This window comes from Gobio gobio (genome assembly GCF_949357685.1).
Source record: "Gobio gobio genome assembly, chromosome: 7".
Classification (NCBI taxonomy): Eukaryota; Metazoa; Chordata; class Actinopteri; order Cypriniformes; family Gobionidae; genus Gobio; species Gobio gobio.
Window position 1 is genome coordinate 48,261,417 of NC_137103.1, and position 17,767 is coordinate 48,279,183.

The window sequence follows — 17,767 nt, forward strand, 5'->3', positions numbered from 1 at the left end:
TGAACTAACCCTTTAAGGGGTCATTCACACAGAGATGTTGTTGTATTCAAAAAACACTAGATATTATGAGCAACATTGAGACGCAATGCGGCAGGCATATAGATGAGGGTTGGATTCTAGCATTAAAAACAGCTAGATATAGTACAACACTGGCAAATCAATTCCCATGTTTCATAAACGGCCTTTAACCCTTTTGTTTATTCAACAATTTTTTTGAGAGACTTTAATTATTAATAGCTAGCTATGCAGCAGTATAGAATTGCTTTATTTATACCCTAGAGATAGGCAGGCCTCAACTGAGAAATATTATACAAGAAGATTGCATTACAGTTATAGTTTAATAAAAGTTAAAGAATATTTTCACAAGCACTGCAGAAACTACTTTAATGTTGAACCTCATTTAAACATTTTCTTGTACTGTGGCTTCCTTTAAACACACACATCAGAAATAAAGTCTGATTGTATCTGATGTGTAGCAATCTGATAAATAATAGACATCGGTCTTTCACATCTCAAAAATGTTTAATTGAAGTTTCTGATCCATTTAAGTTTATCAGAGATCATCGTCTAAGCCTTTATGCCGTGATGCGCAACGCCGGCACATTATGGCCATTTTCATTAAGAACAAAGCCTAATGAAAATGAAGATGGGCTCTTTTAAAACACTGGGATGGATTGTGTGAAATGGCTTTTAAAAAAAAAACTTTTCTTGAAATATATACAGTCAAACCTAAATTTATTCAGACACCTTCAATATTTTCTCACATTATCACAGTTTATTTAGTATAGTTTAGAAAATGGTAATAAAATATGAGCAGAAGCCAGAGTCATCTTGATAATGGCAGATAACTTTGATAGAAAGGTATGTAATGGATTGCAATCAACCAATCAGCTGTCAGCTGTTAAATTTAAGTACACAATTAGATAATACCAATTTAGTACCAATTACCAAGCAATGCTTCATTTTGTTCAGTCTGTGGTTTAAAAGGTCGCATTAGCAATTAAAGAAAAACACGTCAGCAAAACATTTTCAGGTCAAAGTGTCTGAATCACTTTGGTCCCAAATGTTTATAAATTTTACTGGTACTGGTATTACCGGTACATCCACTGTATGAAGAATTTTTGGGTCTAATATGTCATGGTTTACTTTATTTTCCTATGCTCACTTACATAAATTAACTATAGTGTCCTGCACCCACATATATATATATATATATACAGTTGCAAGAAAAAGTATGTGAACCACTTGCAGAAAATGTGAATAATTTAACAACATAAGAAGGATCATACAAAATGTGTTATTTTTTATTTAGTACTGTCCTGAATAATATATTTTACATAAAAATGTTTTACATATAGTCCACAAGAAAAAAAAAATAGCTGAATTTATGAAAATGACCCATTCAAAAGTTTATGAACCATTAATTCTCAATACTGTGTGTCAATCCCTGGATGATCCACGGCTGTTTTTTTGTTTTGTGATGGTTGTTCTTGAGTCCCTTGTTTGTCTTGAGCAGTTAAACTGACCAACGTTCTTCAGAAAAATCCTCCAGCTCCTGTACATTATTCTTTTTTTTCAGCATCTTTTGTATATTTAAACCCTCTCCAGCAGTGACTGTATGCTTTTGAGATCCATCTTTTCACACTGAGGACAATTGACCTATCGGTAAGCCCCGCCCCCCTTAGTTACTGTTGCTAACTCGGACAAACAAACGGAGTTGCTATATCTTACAATGACAGCTGTCAGTGTGAAAACCTTATCCTGAGATGTTTTTGGACACAGAATGTAGCGTATATCCCGTCCGAATGATGGCCAAACTTAACTGATGGTTTATCAAGTTTATGATGTCCTTTTTCACTCCAAAAAATCATTGTAAGAGCTGAACAAACAAAGCATAAGAAGTGCGCATTAACGTCTCATTCACAAACTATCTCTCTCCGTTGCATTACCATTAACATACACCGCAAATTACACAAAACACTCATACAACTAACAGTAAACAAACATATACCCAGACCGTGTGCCTTTTCGAGGGTGCAGTTTATAACTTGTAAACTTTGTATCTGCAAAACAACTCAAATAAACTGCGTGCGAGCTCTACCTTTCATTACGTTACCCGGAGACTATAATACCCATCAAAATAGGAGTCCTCCTTAGTAGGACAGATAATGCAGACCTTAAACATATCTCAAATTAAATTAATTTACATTTAACCAGTTTAATATGGAGAGGCACTGAAATGTAGACCTTCGTGTTTTTGACCCAGTGTTACATGATGTGAGAACAGTTAATTATTTCGGTTTGTATGTTAGCGGGGACTTTAATCGTAACTTAATGAGAGTATGACAAACAGAAAATCCTCTCAGGATCCCTGGAATCTGTGTTACAGTACCTCAGGCACGACATTTTAACATTTTTGTAGCATAAACACCATCAAATCGATGAGAGCTTCGGATTTTCCAATGTATCTCTATGGCGCTGAGACCTAAAGATGTCCGAGTTCCGGTCCCAGCGCAACTGATACTCAACTGTTATTGGCTCATCTGCGTTCGAGGGGAGGGGCTTACCGATAGGTCAATTGAGGGACTACAACTACTAAAAAAGGTTGAAACATTCACTGATGCTCCAGAAGGAAACACAATGCATTAGGAGCCTGGGGGCGAAAACCTTTGAACAGGATGAAGAGGTCCAAATTTTTCTTATTTTGTTTAAATATTAAAAAAATAATAATTTAGTCCTGTCCTTCGAAAGCAACAGAAGATACTTGCATGTTTCCCGGAAGACAAATTAAGTACAATTTACCTTGATCTTCAAATTCAATAAGTTTTCACCCCCCGGCTCTTAATGCATCGTGTTTCCTTCTGGAGCATCAGTGAATGTCCTCAGTGTGAGAAGATGGATCTGAAAATCATACAGTCCCTGCTGGAGAGGGTTCAAATATGCAAAAGATGCTGGAAATATTTATATATATACAGAGCATTCGAAAAAAACAAAATCTAAATTGATACTTAATTGGCCTGAACTGATTCATTTTGTTAAAGTCATACTAACCAGCTCCTAATGACTTGCTTCTCTTTTACTGTTTTTGTACTCGGGAGTTGTGAGAAGAACCTTGATACTTTGGACCTTTTTAATGTCCAAATAAAAAGCGAGTTAAATCATTATGCTATACAGTATGTTACTTAATGTCATGTCTCTAGCAGAGCATTGTGAATATGTCATGCATATTCAATATATTGCTCACCCCTACCAGTGAAACAACACAGTGAGCCGAAATGACCAACGACTGGCGTTTGTGTGAGAAGACGTCTATTTACACATTTCTAAAATCCTCTGTTAATCCTGCTTTTGAGATAAGGCCAGGCCTGGAAGCGACCCAATCTTAATTAACATCTTCCTCTGAACCGTGTCAAAACAAGAACATTTTGTTTCAGCCTGCCCACTACCTGTCCACTAAAGAGCAGTCCTGTCAGCCGCATGTTTTGTCTCTGATGCTGATTGCTCTTGGGCTGTCTGTCTGTGTGACACATACAGCACCATGAATGCAAAACCCCATTCTCCATTCCTGATCTTGATACCCACAAATTTAACATGTTGTCAATATGAGACCAGAGGCGAATAGGTGTATTTGTTTTAACCAGATGGCAAGAGGTTAAATAGACTCTCATCACGGGACAACTGATCGCTTTCGCTTTCACTGAACTCGTGTGGCGATATGGACTGACCTTACATCAAGGATGGAAGGTTGAATGCTATAGGCCATTATGGCCATCTTAATTAGGAACAAAGCCTAATGGAAATGAAGATGGGCTCTGGGATGGATTGTGTAATTTAGCTTAAAAAAAAATATGTTTTTGACGATGTTCTATTATAAAAAGACATTATATTGTCATTTCACTTGTTACCATTACTTATAAAATTACTTAAAGTGATCAGCACTCAAAATTATAAATGATATCTAAAATGTCCTGCAGTATGTAATATTTTATATTATTATTTATTATCCATTTTGTTTTGTCATTCTTTGGCTAGCGTTACATTATACGATCACGCTCTTATTAGTGCAAAAGCTTTTAAACAATTCAATCATAAGACACAAAAGTGAGTTTGAGTAAGACATAAAAATGAGTGCAGTACTGGCACTTATCTGTGAATCTCCCGTCTGTGTGACACACACACACTTGTGCACAAAAAAATGCCCGTTTTGTCAGGTATCCTCTCAAGTCTTAAATGAGTTCAATTAATTCTTAAATTTACTTAAAGAGTTGTGCGAAAATGGAATGTGTGTCGGACCGTGTCCTGTGCGGCAGGTCTTAAAGTGACAGCCGCCTAATAAACCCACTGCTGTCTGTCATTATTTTTAATCAAACAACAAAAGAAAAAGAGAAAATCACTCACTGCTCTTGACTGGATAACTTTTGTAGCATTAATAAGGATTTTTCTATATTTAATTTATAAACTATGCAGTGAAGACTGTAAAGTGTTTGATAACTTGATTCAATTTCTGTATACATCCTACCTCTTAGACCTACCTGGAAATCTTAAAGCACTGTTTACAAGGTTACATGGGTCAAAAACAGTGAACACTTTTTGTGCGTTTTGACTGGGCAAGTAAAAAGCTGAACTGGTCTAACTGGGCCAATAGAATAAATTGAGAAAGGATATATTGAAGCGCACAGGTAAATGTGATATTTATTACAATGGGTTTATGTGAAGATTCTTAAATTAAAAGTTGTTAAATTTTTAAAGCCTAATAAATGTTAAAATCGATAGCTTTCAATTATGCTGGATGGCTATAATGATTAAAATTGAGGGGGTCAATTTCATAGAGACATCAATAGCAGTATTGGTGATACTGGCCTTCTTTCAAAAAAAGACAGCACTAAACAAATATTTAAAATATGTTTTCTACATTCATTTGGAGATTAAATGTCAAATTATTACAATATAAATATATATTAAAAACATTAATGTTAGGTGTGATTTATCGTGATTGATTGCAGAAAAATGTGCGATTTTAATTAGTTACTTTTTTAATCTATTTAAGGGTTAGTTCACCCAAAAATGAAAATTCTGTCATTAATTACTTACCCTCATGTCGTTCGACACCCGTCAGACCTTCGTTCATCTTCGGAACAGAAATTAAGATATTTTAGTTGACATCTGATGGCTCTGAAAGGCCTCCATTGGCACAATGGTACTCTACACTCTCAAGACCCTTAAAAGGTACTAAAGACGTCGTTACAAAGTCCATCTCACCACAGTGGTTCTAAAATAACTTTATGAATCGGCGACAATAGTTTTTGTGCGAAAAAAACCCCCTAAATAACGACTTATATAGTGATGACGATTTCAAAACACGGCCTCATGAAGCTTCGAAGCGTTATGAATCAGCGAGTCGAATCAGCGGTTTGAATCGCCAAATTTCAGCAGTTTGGCGGTTTGACACGCGATCCGAATCATCATTCGGCTCACTGATTCATAAAGCTTCGATGCTTCATGAGGCCGTGTTTTGAAATCGTCATCACTATATAAGTCGTTATTTAGGGTTTTTTTTGCGCACAAAAACTATTGTCGCCGATTCATAAAGTTATTTTAGAACCACTGTAGTGAGATGGACTTTGTAACGACGTCTTTAGTACCTTTTAAGGGTCTTGAGAGTGTAACGTGCCATTGAGCCAATGGAGGCCTTTCAGAGCCATCAGATTTCAACTAAAATATCTTCATTTCTGTTCCGAAGATGAACGAAGGTCTGACGGGTGTCGAACGACATGAGGGTAAGTAATTACTGACAGAATTTTCATTTTTGGGTGAACTAACCCTTTAACTACTACTAATATTAAGTTTATTTATTGGACTATATAAAAATGATACAAAATTACTACATAAAAAAAATTATATAAAATTACTTTTATGTAATTGTCATAAAAGTCACACACATCAGGTAAATGTGTGTATATATGTGTATATATATATATATATATATATGTATACATATTATATTTGGGCTGTTAATTTTATTAACTTGTCATATTAATTTGCGATAAATGAATCACACACCAAATGATAATTTTTTTGATAATTATTTTGAATGATCAGTTGTTATTGTGTTAGATGAGACAATAATATAATAGACATTACATAAAAAGTAGCTTTAGAAAAAAAATATTTTGATTCAACAGAATTTATTACACACAAAAAAATGCCATTTTTTTCAGAAGCTGCATCTGAAGTGCCATTTAAGCATATTTACACATACTTTAATGCAGCTCAGAGGTGCCATGAATAGGAGTGAAAAATAAAATGTAATATGAAAAATATGAAACTAAAGCCATTCATTCAACTCATTCATTCAAATGACTGATTAATTCAAGAACAAAGCAAGTGCCCATCTTTGAGTCACAGAATCAACTGCTCAGTCAAAACCACAGATTCATTCGCGATTCAGTCATAAAACACAGCTGTGTGTTGCTCGGAGACGCACAACAGTTCTGCTGTGGCTTTGTTTGGAGCTATTTTCATTGTTAAACTATACCATGTGATATAAAAAACCCATAGAGGGTGCATATTTTGCCCTCATATCTTGAATTTTTGAGGCATTTTAACTGCATTCTTATATGCTTCATCACGCAGTCAGTTGTTAAACGCATTAATAATTTGAACACATTTATTTCCATAATTAACAGGAAATCGACAGCTCTAATATTATAATTTTTATTTTTTAAATATATTTAATAAAACAATTGTATATATTAATATTTTACATTTAAATAGCATTTGGTGGTTTAATTGGTGGAAAAATTCCACGTTGTGATTAATCACTATTAATTTAGCATTTCTATATGAAACATTCTCAAGAATGTTGTTTGTCTTTGAAATGTTTTGTATCTCTCCGTTAGCCTCCTTTTTTTCCACTTTCTTAGTTTCCTAGACTGCTCTCCTGTGAAATCTGTCAGCGTCTAGTTGGCCAGTGAATTTCCTGTCATCTGTCCCCAGGCGCTAATGGAAAATGAAAGCAAATAAAGATGATGGTGGAAACTAGTGTGTTTTATCATGAGAAAAAAACGCAGCCTTCTGTTCGGTGGGAGATTTCGCCGCCATCTGATAATGTATCGGGATGCTCCGCTTAAAACTCCCATTAGCCGTCTCCGACTGAGTGACTCCGAAGTATTTGGGAAGCAATGTTAGACTAATGTCTCTAATTCGTGTCCGTTCGGCCATTGATTTTTCCTTGGCATAATCATTTTCCAGCATATTAAGGAATGTGAAGTGGAGGGCACTGTTAGCGGAAAGGAACCACCGAGGTGCCTGAAGGGTTTCGATGAAATATTGATATTATATCGCAGCAGCGGGTGAATCTGAGGTCTACAGTAAATTCTGCTTTACAGTCATCCATAGAGGGCAGGGTCAATTGAATGGAATTTAATTAGTCTTCATTCTATTACAAATCAGTATAATTGTCTGTACTATTTTGTGTTAAAACCTCATAGATTTCTGAGTTAGAAAAGTATATTCAACAAGGAAAAAATGTAGCGCCTTGACCTGATGTTATCCATCAGGAATTGATTAAATCATGAGAAGTGTGTATTACATATTAATGCAAGTTTGTTGAAGGGGGGAGGATATAAAGGGTGAGGATGACTTGATGTTTTTATGTCATGAAGTCTGTACTGTTTTCAATATTCCATGTCTGCCTGTGGCGGTATCAATGATGTGTTGAAGTGTGTTCATGTATTACGGAGTCTGACAGCTGTTTGCTCTTTACCAGGTTCTTGCAGATGCCGTTTCTCGTCTGGTAGTGGACAAATTCAGCGAGCTCACTGACAACTTCACGTCTCCACATGCACGGCGGAAAGTTCTGGCGGGTGTTGTCATGACAACAGGTAGAGTTCTGCATAGGAATTAGAACTGAGAACAAGTTCTTATTTAGAAATGGTCCCATTTAAAAAAAAGAAAAACGGAAAAAAGGCTGAACATCTGCATTTTGCCATCAAATGGCTCTGAGACCGTTCTTTACAAGATTTGAACTCATTAGTAGTCTTTTTGAATCAGCCTAATGAATCACTCACTGACTGCATGATGGTATTTCATGTTAAAATGAAATTAAGTCTACTTTTACAACTATAAAAAAATCGTTAATGAAATCAAGGAATCAGATCCTTCAACAACTAAAAACTTAACATTTCTAGTAGGGATGCACCTATTCCAGTACTCAGGTGTCGGTCCGATACTGTGCTCATGTAAAACTACCCTGATACCGACTTCATTTTTGCCGCGCGCACCTTCGTGCTAGTGCGGACGCGGCGAGTATAACCAAGCTTAACCTCTCGTCACGCAGATACCTCTCGGTAGTCAATAGTGTTGAAAGTGAAAGGCTGTTTAGTAGGGATGTGCGCAACGACTAGTCTAACCCCGGTAGTATAACAAGCCTAAGAAAGCTTAAAGGGATAGTTCACCCAAAACCGAATTTTTTATGTTTATCTGCTTACCCCCAGGGCATCCAAGATGTAGGTGTCTTTGTTTCTTCAGTAGAACACAAATGAAGATTTTTAACTCCAACCGTTGCAGTGTGATAGTCGTATAATGCATGTCAATGGGGATATTTTAGAGTATGAGAGCAAAGAGAGTAGAAACACAGACATACGAATCCTTATTAAACCATGCGGCTCGTGGCGACACTTTGATGTCTTAAGACACGAAGCGATCGGTTTCTGCGAGAAACCAAACAGTATTTGTTATTTTTTTACCTCTTATCAGACGAATGTCATCTAGTATTCTCAGCGCCATAACTTCCGGCGAATAAGGTTAAAATACTGCCGTTATCAAAGATATATAAACGTAGATGCCTCATTCGACTGATCCGTGCAGGCACTAATGAGGAATCTTGTGTATATATCTATGTATATATCTATGATCGCGCCAGTATTTTGCATGTATTTTGACCTTATTCGCTGGAAGTGATGGCGCGGGGACGGCTGATGCAGAGCCATAGAAAAAAATTAAGTACATTTTTAAATATGGATATTTTTCTTACACAAACGCATAGATTTGCTTCAGAATGCCTTTATTAACACCCCGGAGCGGCGTGGAGCACGTTATTTGATGGACAGATGCATTTTTTATGGACTTCAAAAACAGAGCAACTATTACTGCTATTGTAATGCTTGGATTAGCCAGAACATTTTTAATATAACTCAGATTTTATTCGTCTGATAGAAGAATGTCATATACACCTCAGATGACTTGAGGGTGAGTAAATCATGGGCTAATTTTCATTTTTGGGTGAACTATCCCTTTAATTGTTATACTAGTTTGACATGACATGGAAGAAAACAGAAACATTTTGCGCAAGCTTTCAAAATCCTCCCTCACCCGAGTGGAGATTTATCTGAAGCCGCCGCGAGCGCCAGAGAAAACCAGCGCATGCAAAACCTGAGGTAAAATTAAATAATCTTGTTTTGCTGCATATATATATAAAACCTTAAATGTGCAAAAAAAAAAAAAGCCTAGTATTTTCCAAGTCGTGTAGCCGCAGCGCTAACGTTTAATCGATGAGTTTCGCACATCCCTAGCTCAGTGTCACATATTGTAGATGAAAACAGAAACAGGCTCATAGCTGATAATGCAGAGAAGCTTCTTTTAAAAAAAAAAACCTGCCTCTCACTTTTCCCGAAAAGGGCTGTATGGCTATGAAAACATATAATTTCAGTTGTTCTGCTACTATGTTGTGTGGTACTGAAATCCACTGAATGTTACAGGTTACATTTATGTGAAATGGGCAGCAGTGCCATGTTTGTTTAGGAAAACACCAAGTTGAATGCTAAAATGTCAGCAACAGCATCAATTTGTATATTTACTTTGTTACAGTCAGAAAGTGAAAAACAACTGATGAAAATAAAACATTGTTAGAAGAACTGCAATGGTATTATTAAGTACTCGTATCTAGGGCTGCCACTAACGACTATTTTTATATCGATTAATCTATCGACTAATTTATCGATTAATCTATCGACTAATTTTGCACAACAATTTTCAACTATTTTACTTAAAAACATTTCATTTAACTTGCAACTTTGCCATTCAGTAGTGTACTATAAAAAAGTATACATGTAAACAAGCCCTTGACAAAATGTAAGAGTTAAATTGTAAAAAGGTACAAATTTGCAAACCAACATAAAAAAAGAAAATATCAGCAAATTCTTTTTATATGGAATAGTGTTGTCACGTAAAAAAACAGTAAAAGTAACTGAATAATATGACATTGTTTTATCAAAAAAAAATTATATTTAATCCCTAAAAACTCACTTGGCCAGCATGTTCCTGCCCTGCTTTTTGACCGTTCTCCCCTCTTTATTTAAAAATAATAATAATAATAATAACTATATATGCCGGTGTGAACATCCTTGAGATGTTTGCAACAATCACATTATTATCAATCATGTTAACACTAACCACTATTCTGAACAGGTTAAGATGACCGAAATCTTATTTCATGATACGAGTAATTTAATATTTTTTAAATGTAATTTTATAATTACAATATAGATATTTAATTTAATTGTATGTTTTTTTTTAAATAAGCCAAAATGTAAATTGTAAACAATATAACAAAAAAATATATTTTCAGCTACAGTAGCCTAGCTCTATTTAACAGGAGCATTCAATAAAACAATTTAATAATCAAATGTAAAAACAAAAATGCATATTCTGCATAGTCACTCTGTAAATTAACTATACACTGATTCTTAATAAATATATTAAAGTTATTCAGTCAAGCATGGGGCGATTTTCTTTTGTTGTTTGATTAACATTAATCACACAGAATATTAGGTCCGGCCCTTTAAGACCTGCACAGACCAAATTCATTGTAACATCCGATTTCTCATTCAACTCTGTATACGTTCACTAAAGACTGTGTTTACCTGAATACTCGCCAGTACGTGCATTTTTACATATTTTTGACCATTCAAATCCAATAATCCGCGAAACTGACGTCACGATCTGTCTGAGTGAAAGGCGTGTGCACGTGCTTCAGGTCAGAGTCTGGCAGCGCGAGCACATCCCAGCCGCGCCGCACTTTATTTTCTATTTGCTTTTTCCTGAGCTGCGCGCATATATTTGACTGTTCTGCTTCCATTGTTTAGTGAACGGTGGAAGCAGAGCTCACACACACTGCTCTTGTTAGAGTGCTGTCATTTTTAAGTTTTAACTAATACAATTTAATATCATACCCAACTTACCCAATCGACTAAAAATATTTATGTTGACTAATTATCAGCGTCGACGCAGTCGATTGTATCGACCAATCGCAACAGGCCTACTCGTATCGGTACTTATCGGCAAGTACCCAAATGTAAGTACTTGTACTTGGTCTGAAAAAAAGTGGTTTCGGTGCATCCCTAATTTCTAGATATTTCTAGACTTCAAAATAGTTTTCACATGTGAGTGAGTGTTGTGTGATTTTTCTTGGTTGAGTATTCAGCCCTGGTATGTTTCCCCCTGCTTTTAACTCAGGCACTGATGTCAAGGACGCTCAGGTCATCTGCGTCTCCACGGGAACCAAGTGTATAAACGGCGAGTATATGAGCGACCGTGGCCTGGCGCTCAACGACTGTCACGCTGAAATCATTGCTCGTCGCTCCCTGATCAGGTATCTCTACATGCAGCTGGAGCACTTCTTAAGGTAAGCCGCCGCCTTCACTGTCTTGCATGTCTGTGTACACCTCATTTGTCATCATAGCATGATGGATGATGTTTAGTCTAGCAGAAAGGGAAATTAAACTCATAAACAAGTTTTAATTTAACATGTTGTTATTGTATACAGTTTTAGATAGATATGCAAAATGAGTTGTGATTAATCATGAAATGGACTTTTGCAATTTATTAAACCACCAAATGCTATATAAATGTAAATAGAAATATATATAAAATGTAATGTAAATATATTTACAAATATAATAATGAAATGTTAGTAAGGATATATTTGCATATATTTAATTTAATCACAGTATTTGGTGGTTTTATAATAATACAATATATTATGATTATATAATGAGCATTTATACAAATACATTTATTTAGTCGTGGTATAGCCTTTTGAAATGTATTAAACCGCCAAATGCTGTGATGTAATGAAAAAAATGAATATACATATGTAAATATATATTTGTGTGTGTGTAATGCATATAATTGTGTCTTTAAATATGCACACATACATGTACATATGTATGGAAGGTTAAGAAATATTTGCATTAGGGATGGGCGATATCTTATCGTTTGCGATATACCGGTAAAAATTCTCCCCACGATAAGAATTTGACTTCCCGCGATAATAACGATAAAGCCTAGTTGATAGCGCGACCCATCCGCACCGTGCCAACGCTGGCCGTCTCTTGATGCTTAAAGCGGTTACTTTATGGTGGCTGCGTTCGTCAATTTGTATAGCTGAACGGGGGTTGGAGAGAGAATTTTCTTGTGGTGCCCCCGCACCACTCGGTGCCCTAAGCGCCGCGCAATGGGAGCGGCGGCACTGAATCCGCATCTCACGTGCAGAGCGAAAACAACTATGGCGGAAGAGTTCATAACTAAACGAGGGGCTACCTGAGGGCAATCTGAACCTGTACATACAGATGTATTTTCACTCGCTGAGCACTTGGACTGAGCGCTTAAGAGATTCGCGCTGTCTCAATCGATCGGTAAAGCACACTATTTCAGTTCATCTCAATGAATGCGCAGTGCATTTGACGCACATTAAACACTAGTGTGAGGCGCGCGACTGAGAGCGCTCAGTGTTTCACACACACTCAAAGAGAGAGCGAGAGAGTCTTATACCACACAGAATTGACGTGCTACATTTAAACAATATCCTTTGTTGTATTTTCCTGTAAAATAATAGCGTTTATTTGGAATTATTCAGCCTTTCGTGAACAGGAAGAAACGAATGCACAAACGGGAATCTCATTGGCTGGCGTGTGCACCTATTACGGTGCCTGTTTTGATTTCAGCAAATCGGTTAGAATGAGAGCTGACAACGTGATTAATATTCATGAACTCAGAAGCTCAATATTCCTTAGTGCAGTTTATTTTTATTAGTAGAAGAATTCGTGGTATTATTATCTTATCAACTCAAATTACTGAAGTTCTATCATTAAATCATTATTTTCAACTTTTTTGTAATCTGAAGACATTTTTGGGATAATTACTTTTGCGGTTTCTGCTATTTTTACCACTTTTTGCACCATGTATGAATAAATACAGAATCGGTTTACATGTAAAACTTGTCATTGATTTTAATTATTATTGTTTGTATGGTCTGATGTTTTTCAGCACAGTTGCACTATTTAAACATTACCTGCACCTTTACAGAAGACAATTATATCTGCAACTTTTCCATTTCTGAAAAGGCTGGTGTGAAATTTGACATAAAAAAAAATTAATGAATTATTTATTTATTTATATATATATATATATATATATATATATATATATATATATATATATATATATATATATATATATATATATATATATATATATATATATATATATATATATATATATATATATATATATATATATATATATATATATATATATATATATATATATATATATTAATTTTTTAATGTATTATAGGAGCCTATTTGATGACATGTACGTTTTACTTTAGATCATTGTTTGTTTTTCTGAAACTCGCAAGAATGCATGCAGCTTTCACTTGTATCCAAAAACATGGGGAATGATACTACATTTATCGTCATTGATATCGTTATCGCAATAAATACTAGAAAATATCGGGATAAATTTTTAAGTCCATATCGCCCATCCCTAATTTGCATGTGTGTATGTGTTGTCTATAATTATTTGTTATAGATATATTTACATCGTTTTTTTCTATATATTATAGATTAAGATTTAGCATCTTGAAGTTCAAATTGCTCTCACAATATGTCAAAATAATTGCAATATGGTCATGCAATCCATAGTTTTGTATGTAGCCTACTTGTACATGATGAAAAAAGAGATGTGAATGTGAATTTTTTTCTTCTTCTATTGTTTCTCTCTAAATTTAGCAACAATAAAGAGGAGCACCAAAAGTCCATATTCACGCAGTGTGACAAACGTGGCTTCCGGCTGAAAGACAACGTCCAGTTTCATCTTTACATCAGCACGTCGCCCTGTGGAGACGCTCGGATCTTCTCTCCTCACGAGGCTGGCGTAGAGGGTGAAACTGAGTCTTTATTCAATCAAACTATTCAGTTCTTTATGCATGATCTAGCGGGAGGTGGATGAGGACTTTAATTTACCCAAACACTTGTTGGAAATTAATGATCAAAACTGAATAGTTGTGTTCAATTAAGATCAGTATGGGCCCTCTTATGATCAGGTCGCATTTCATTATAATTTCACTTGACTGTCAGACTGCGTTTCAAAAACAAATTTCATCAGTGTTTTTAATTAGCTGGCTTTGTCGACTCCTCTTTTGGCCTGATTAATTCTGCTCTTGAGTGTCGCTTTATTGGTCATACAATTATTCATCTGAAGCAAAAAAAACAATTACTCTTCTTTAAGTTATTCTTATTGGCTGATTAAATCTGTTGTTTAATTGAAGTAGATTAACATTTTCAGAAACATTGCCTGGAAGTGCTCCTCATTCTTTTCAAATGTTTCTCTTACTGTTCTCCTCAGACCAGGGAGACAGACACCCCAACAGGAAGGCAAGGGGCCAACTGAGAACCAAGATCGAGTCTGGAGAGGGAACCATCCCGGTGCGCACTAGTAACACCATACAGACATGGGACGGAGTTCTGCAGGGGGAGCGGCTGCTTACGATGTCATGCAGTGACAAAATCGCAAGGTAACTGGTAGAATGTAAACACAGGTGTACATATGAGTCCTGTTCCAAAACCTAGTGAGCTTGCCTTGCTGTCTGCTGCTTATATAGACAGCTGACGCTCAGCAACAACCCTGATAGTTACCAGTTGCTCAGTTTTAAGGTTGTCCCAGGGCCAGTAATGTTTGCACTTAATATTAACATCAAGTGTTAGGGATGTTTTTAGCTTTAAGTTTTTATGTTATAACTAATTATTAAAAAATATTGCAGTTATTATTAATATATACAAACTATGTTATGTTTGTGTGTGTGTGCTAAAATGATTACATTTAATACATTTTGTAATATTTGAATATTAGTAATGTGTGCGTGTTTATAATACACTATATTGCCAAAAGTATTGGGACAGCCCTCCAAATCATTAAATTCAGGTGTATAAAATCAAGCACCGAGGCATGCAGACGCTTCTACAAAATGTTGTGAACGAATGGGTCGCTCTCAGGAGCTCAGTGAATTAAAGCGTGGTACCGTGATAGGTTGCCACCTGTGCAATTTATGAGGTTTCCTCACTACTAAATATTCCATGGTCAACTGTGGTATTATAACAAAGTGAATTGCTTCCACTGTTATGATACCACTAACAACAGCAACTCAGCCACGAATGATAGGCCACGTAAAATCACAGTGCGCAGAAGTCAACAACTTTCTCAATAGCTACAGACCTCCACATTTTGTGTGGCCTTCAGATTAGCTCACGAACAGTGTGTAGAGAGCTTCATGGAATGGGTTTCCATGGCAGCTGCATCCAAGCCTTACATCACCAAGTGCAATGCAAAGCGTGGGATGCAGTGGGGTAAAGCACGCCGCCACTGGACTCTAGAGCAGTGGAGACGTGTTCTCTGGAGTGACGAAATCACGCTTCTCTGTCTGGCAATCCGATGGAAGAGTCTGGGTTTGGCGGTTGCCAGGAGAACGGTACTTGCCTGACTGCATTGTGCCAAGTGCAAAGTTTGGTGGAGGGGGGATTATGGTGTGGGTTGTTTTTCAGGGGTTGGGCTTGGCCCCTTAGTTCCAGTGAAAGGAACTCTTAGTGCTTCAGCATATGAAGACATGTTGGACAATTTCATGCTCCGAAACTTTGTGGGAACAGTTTGGAGATGGCCCCTTCCTGTTCCAACATGACTGCGCACCAGTGCACAAAGCATCGGTCCATAAAGACATGGATGAGCGAGTTTGATGTGGAGAAACTTGACGGGCCTGCACAGAGTCCTGACCTCAACCCGATAGAACACCTTTGGGATGAATTAGAGCGGAGACTGCGAGCCAGGCCTTCTCGTCCAACATCAGTGTCTGACCTCACAAATGCACTTCTAGAAGAATGGTCAAATTTCTTTAACATTTATAAAAAGCCTGAACTGATTGGCTTTAGCATGTTACTTGATAAATGGTAATGATACATACTATAAACCATAAAAAAAAACGTATTTTTCTTTCTTTTGCTATTTTACAAAATAAGAATATATTCTAAATCTCTTCACTGAGCTCATCACAATGCATTCTGGGATGTCCTCTGTAAAGGATGTAATGTTGCATTCATATTTGGCCATAATGAGCATAATATTCCTGCCTACCTTTGCTTCTATGATATCTAAAAAAAAAAATACTGCCTAGTTTAAGCAACTCACTAAGTTTTGGAGTGGAGCTATTGTCAGCCCTCTGCATTGGAATAATAGACAGCTCAGCAAAACCAGTAGTCTGGAACCTTCTGGTTAATCTCACTGCGCTAGGTAGATGCTGTACCTGTCACCGTTGGGAAGAGAACAAGGGCTTTGTGAATTTAATTGCTCGTTGGCTATTACCGGACTTCATAATTGACAGGGAAAGAGGTGCATGGGTTCAACATTACTATAACTTTAGTTAAATAAAGACGACAGCATTATCAGTGTAGGAGGGAGCGTTCATTTATCCTGTGGGGTCAATGTGGCGATGTGTCTGTCCCTGCCGCCCAGCAGCTGTGAGCGGAGAGATAAGGACATGTCAGAGACAGCTGTGACCAAAGAGCACAGGTCCTGTCTCTGCTAATGAGAGAATACCCAGTACACACACACTTTAACTGTCACTCAGTAGTACATATATATATCCTGCAGTCTCTACTTATTTATTTAATTATACTTTCATTTTGAATATTTTTTTATAATGGTAGACACCCATTGAAACTGCAGATTTTATTTTATTTTGCTTTGCAGCATAAAAAAGTTATTAAACGTATTTTTAGTGCTGTCAATTTAACACGTCAATTTGGTGCGATTAATTATGGGAAAATAATGCATTAAAATTATTAATGCACCCCGCCTCGGCCGAGACATGTACAGCATCTTACATTACATGCAGTTTAGTTAAGAACATGATGCAGGGCAACGACTGACTGTGTGATGAAGCCTATTAGAACGCCATTAAATAAAGTTAAAGATATGAGGGCAAAAAATGCCCCTCTATGGGTTTTTGTGGGTTTTTGGGTTTTTCCGTCACACTATAGTTAAGCAATATCATACAATATTGTCTGTTTTTGTTCAATTTCGTCAATGAAAATAGTTTCAAACAAAGCCACTGCAGAACAGTTGTGCGTCTCCGAGCAACACACAGCAGTGTTTCATTACTGAATGAATCTGTTTTTTTAACGAATCGAGTGAGCAGTTGATTCAGTGACCCATTTATAAAGACGGACACTTGCTTTGTTCCTGAATGAATCAGCCGTTTGAATTAATTGGTTGAATGAATCAATTGAATGACTCACTCATTAAGATAGTAAGGCTGCATTTACATTACATGGTTCAAGTGACCCAAATTATTTTTCTTTTCTATGTGCCACAGATCAGTTGTAACCACGAATGTGTAAGCAGGAAAAATTCACATGGATTCCGATATTCTCAGATC

General features: G+C 36.4%; 1 protein-coding gene across 3 annotated transcripts in view; it reads left to right on the top strand.

Moving 5' to 3' along the window:
* Positions 1–17,767, top strand: part of adarb1b (adenosine deaminase RNA specific B1b) — a 213,733-nt gene that overhangs the window by 177,052 nt on the left and 18,914 nt on the right. For all 3 annotated transcript variants that reach the window (XM_079822489.1, XM_079822491.1, XM_079822490.1), the window contains 4 exons: positions 7,769–7,883; positions 11,515–11,683; positions 14,073–14,224; positions 14,689–14,857. In XM_079822489.1, coding sequence (XP_079678615.1) covers positions 7,769–7,883; positions 11,515–11,683; positions 14,073–14,224; positions 14,689–14,857 — 605 coding nt within the window. The remainder of the gene's footprint in view (positions 1–7,768; positions 7,884–11,514; positions 11,684–14,072; positions 14,225–14,688; positions 14,858–17,767) is intronic.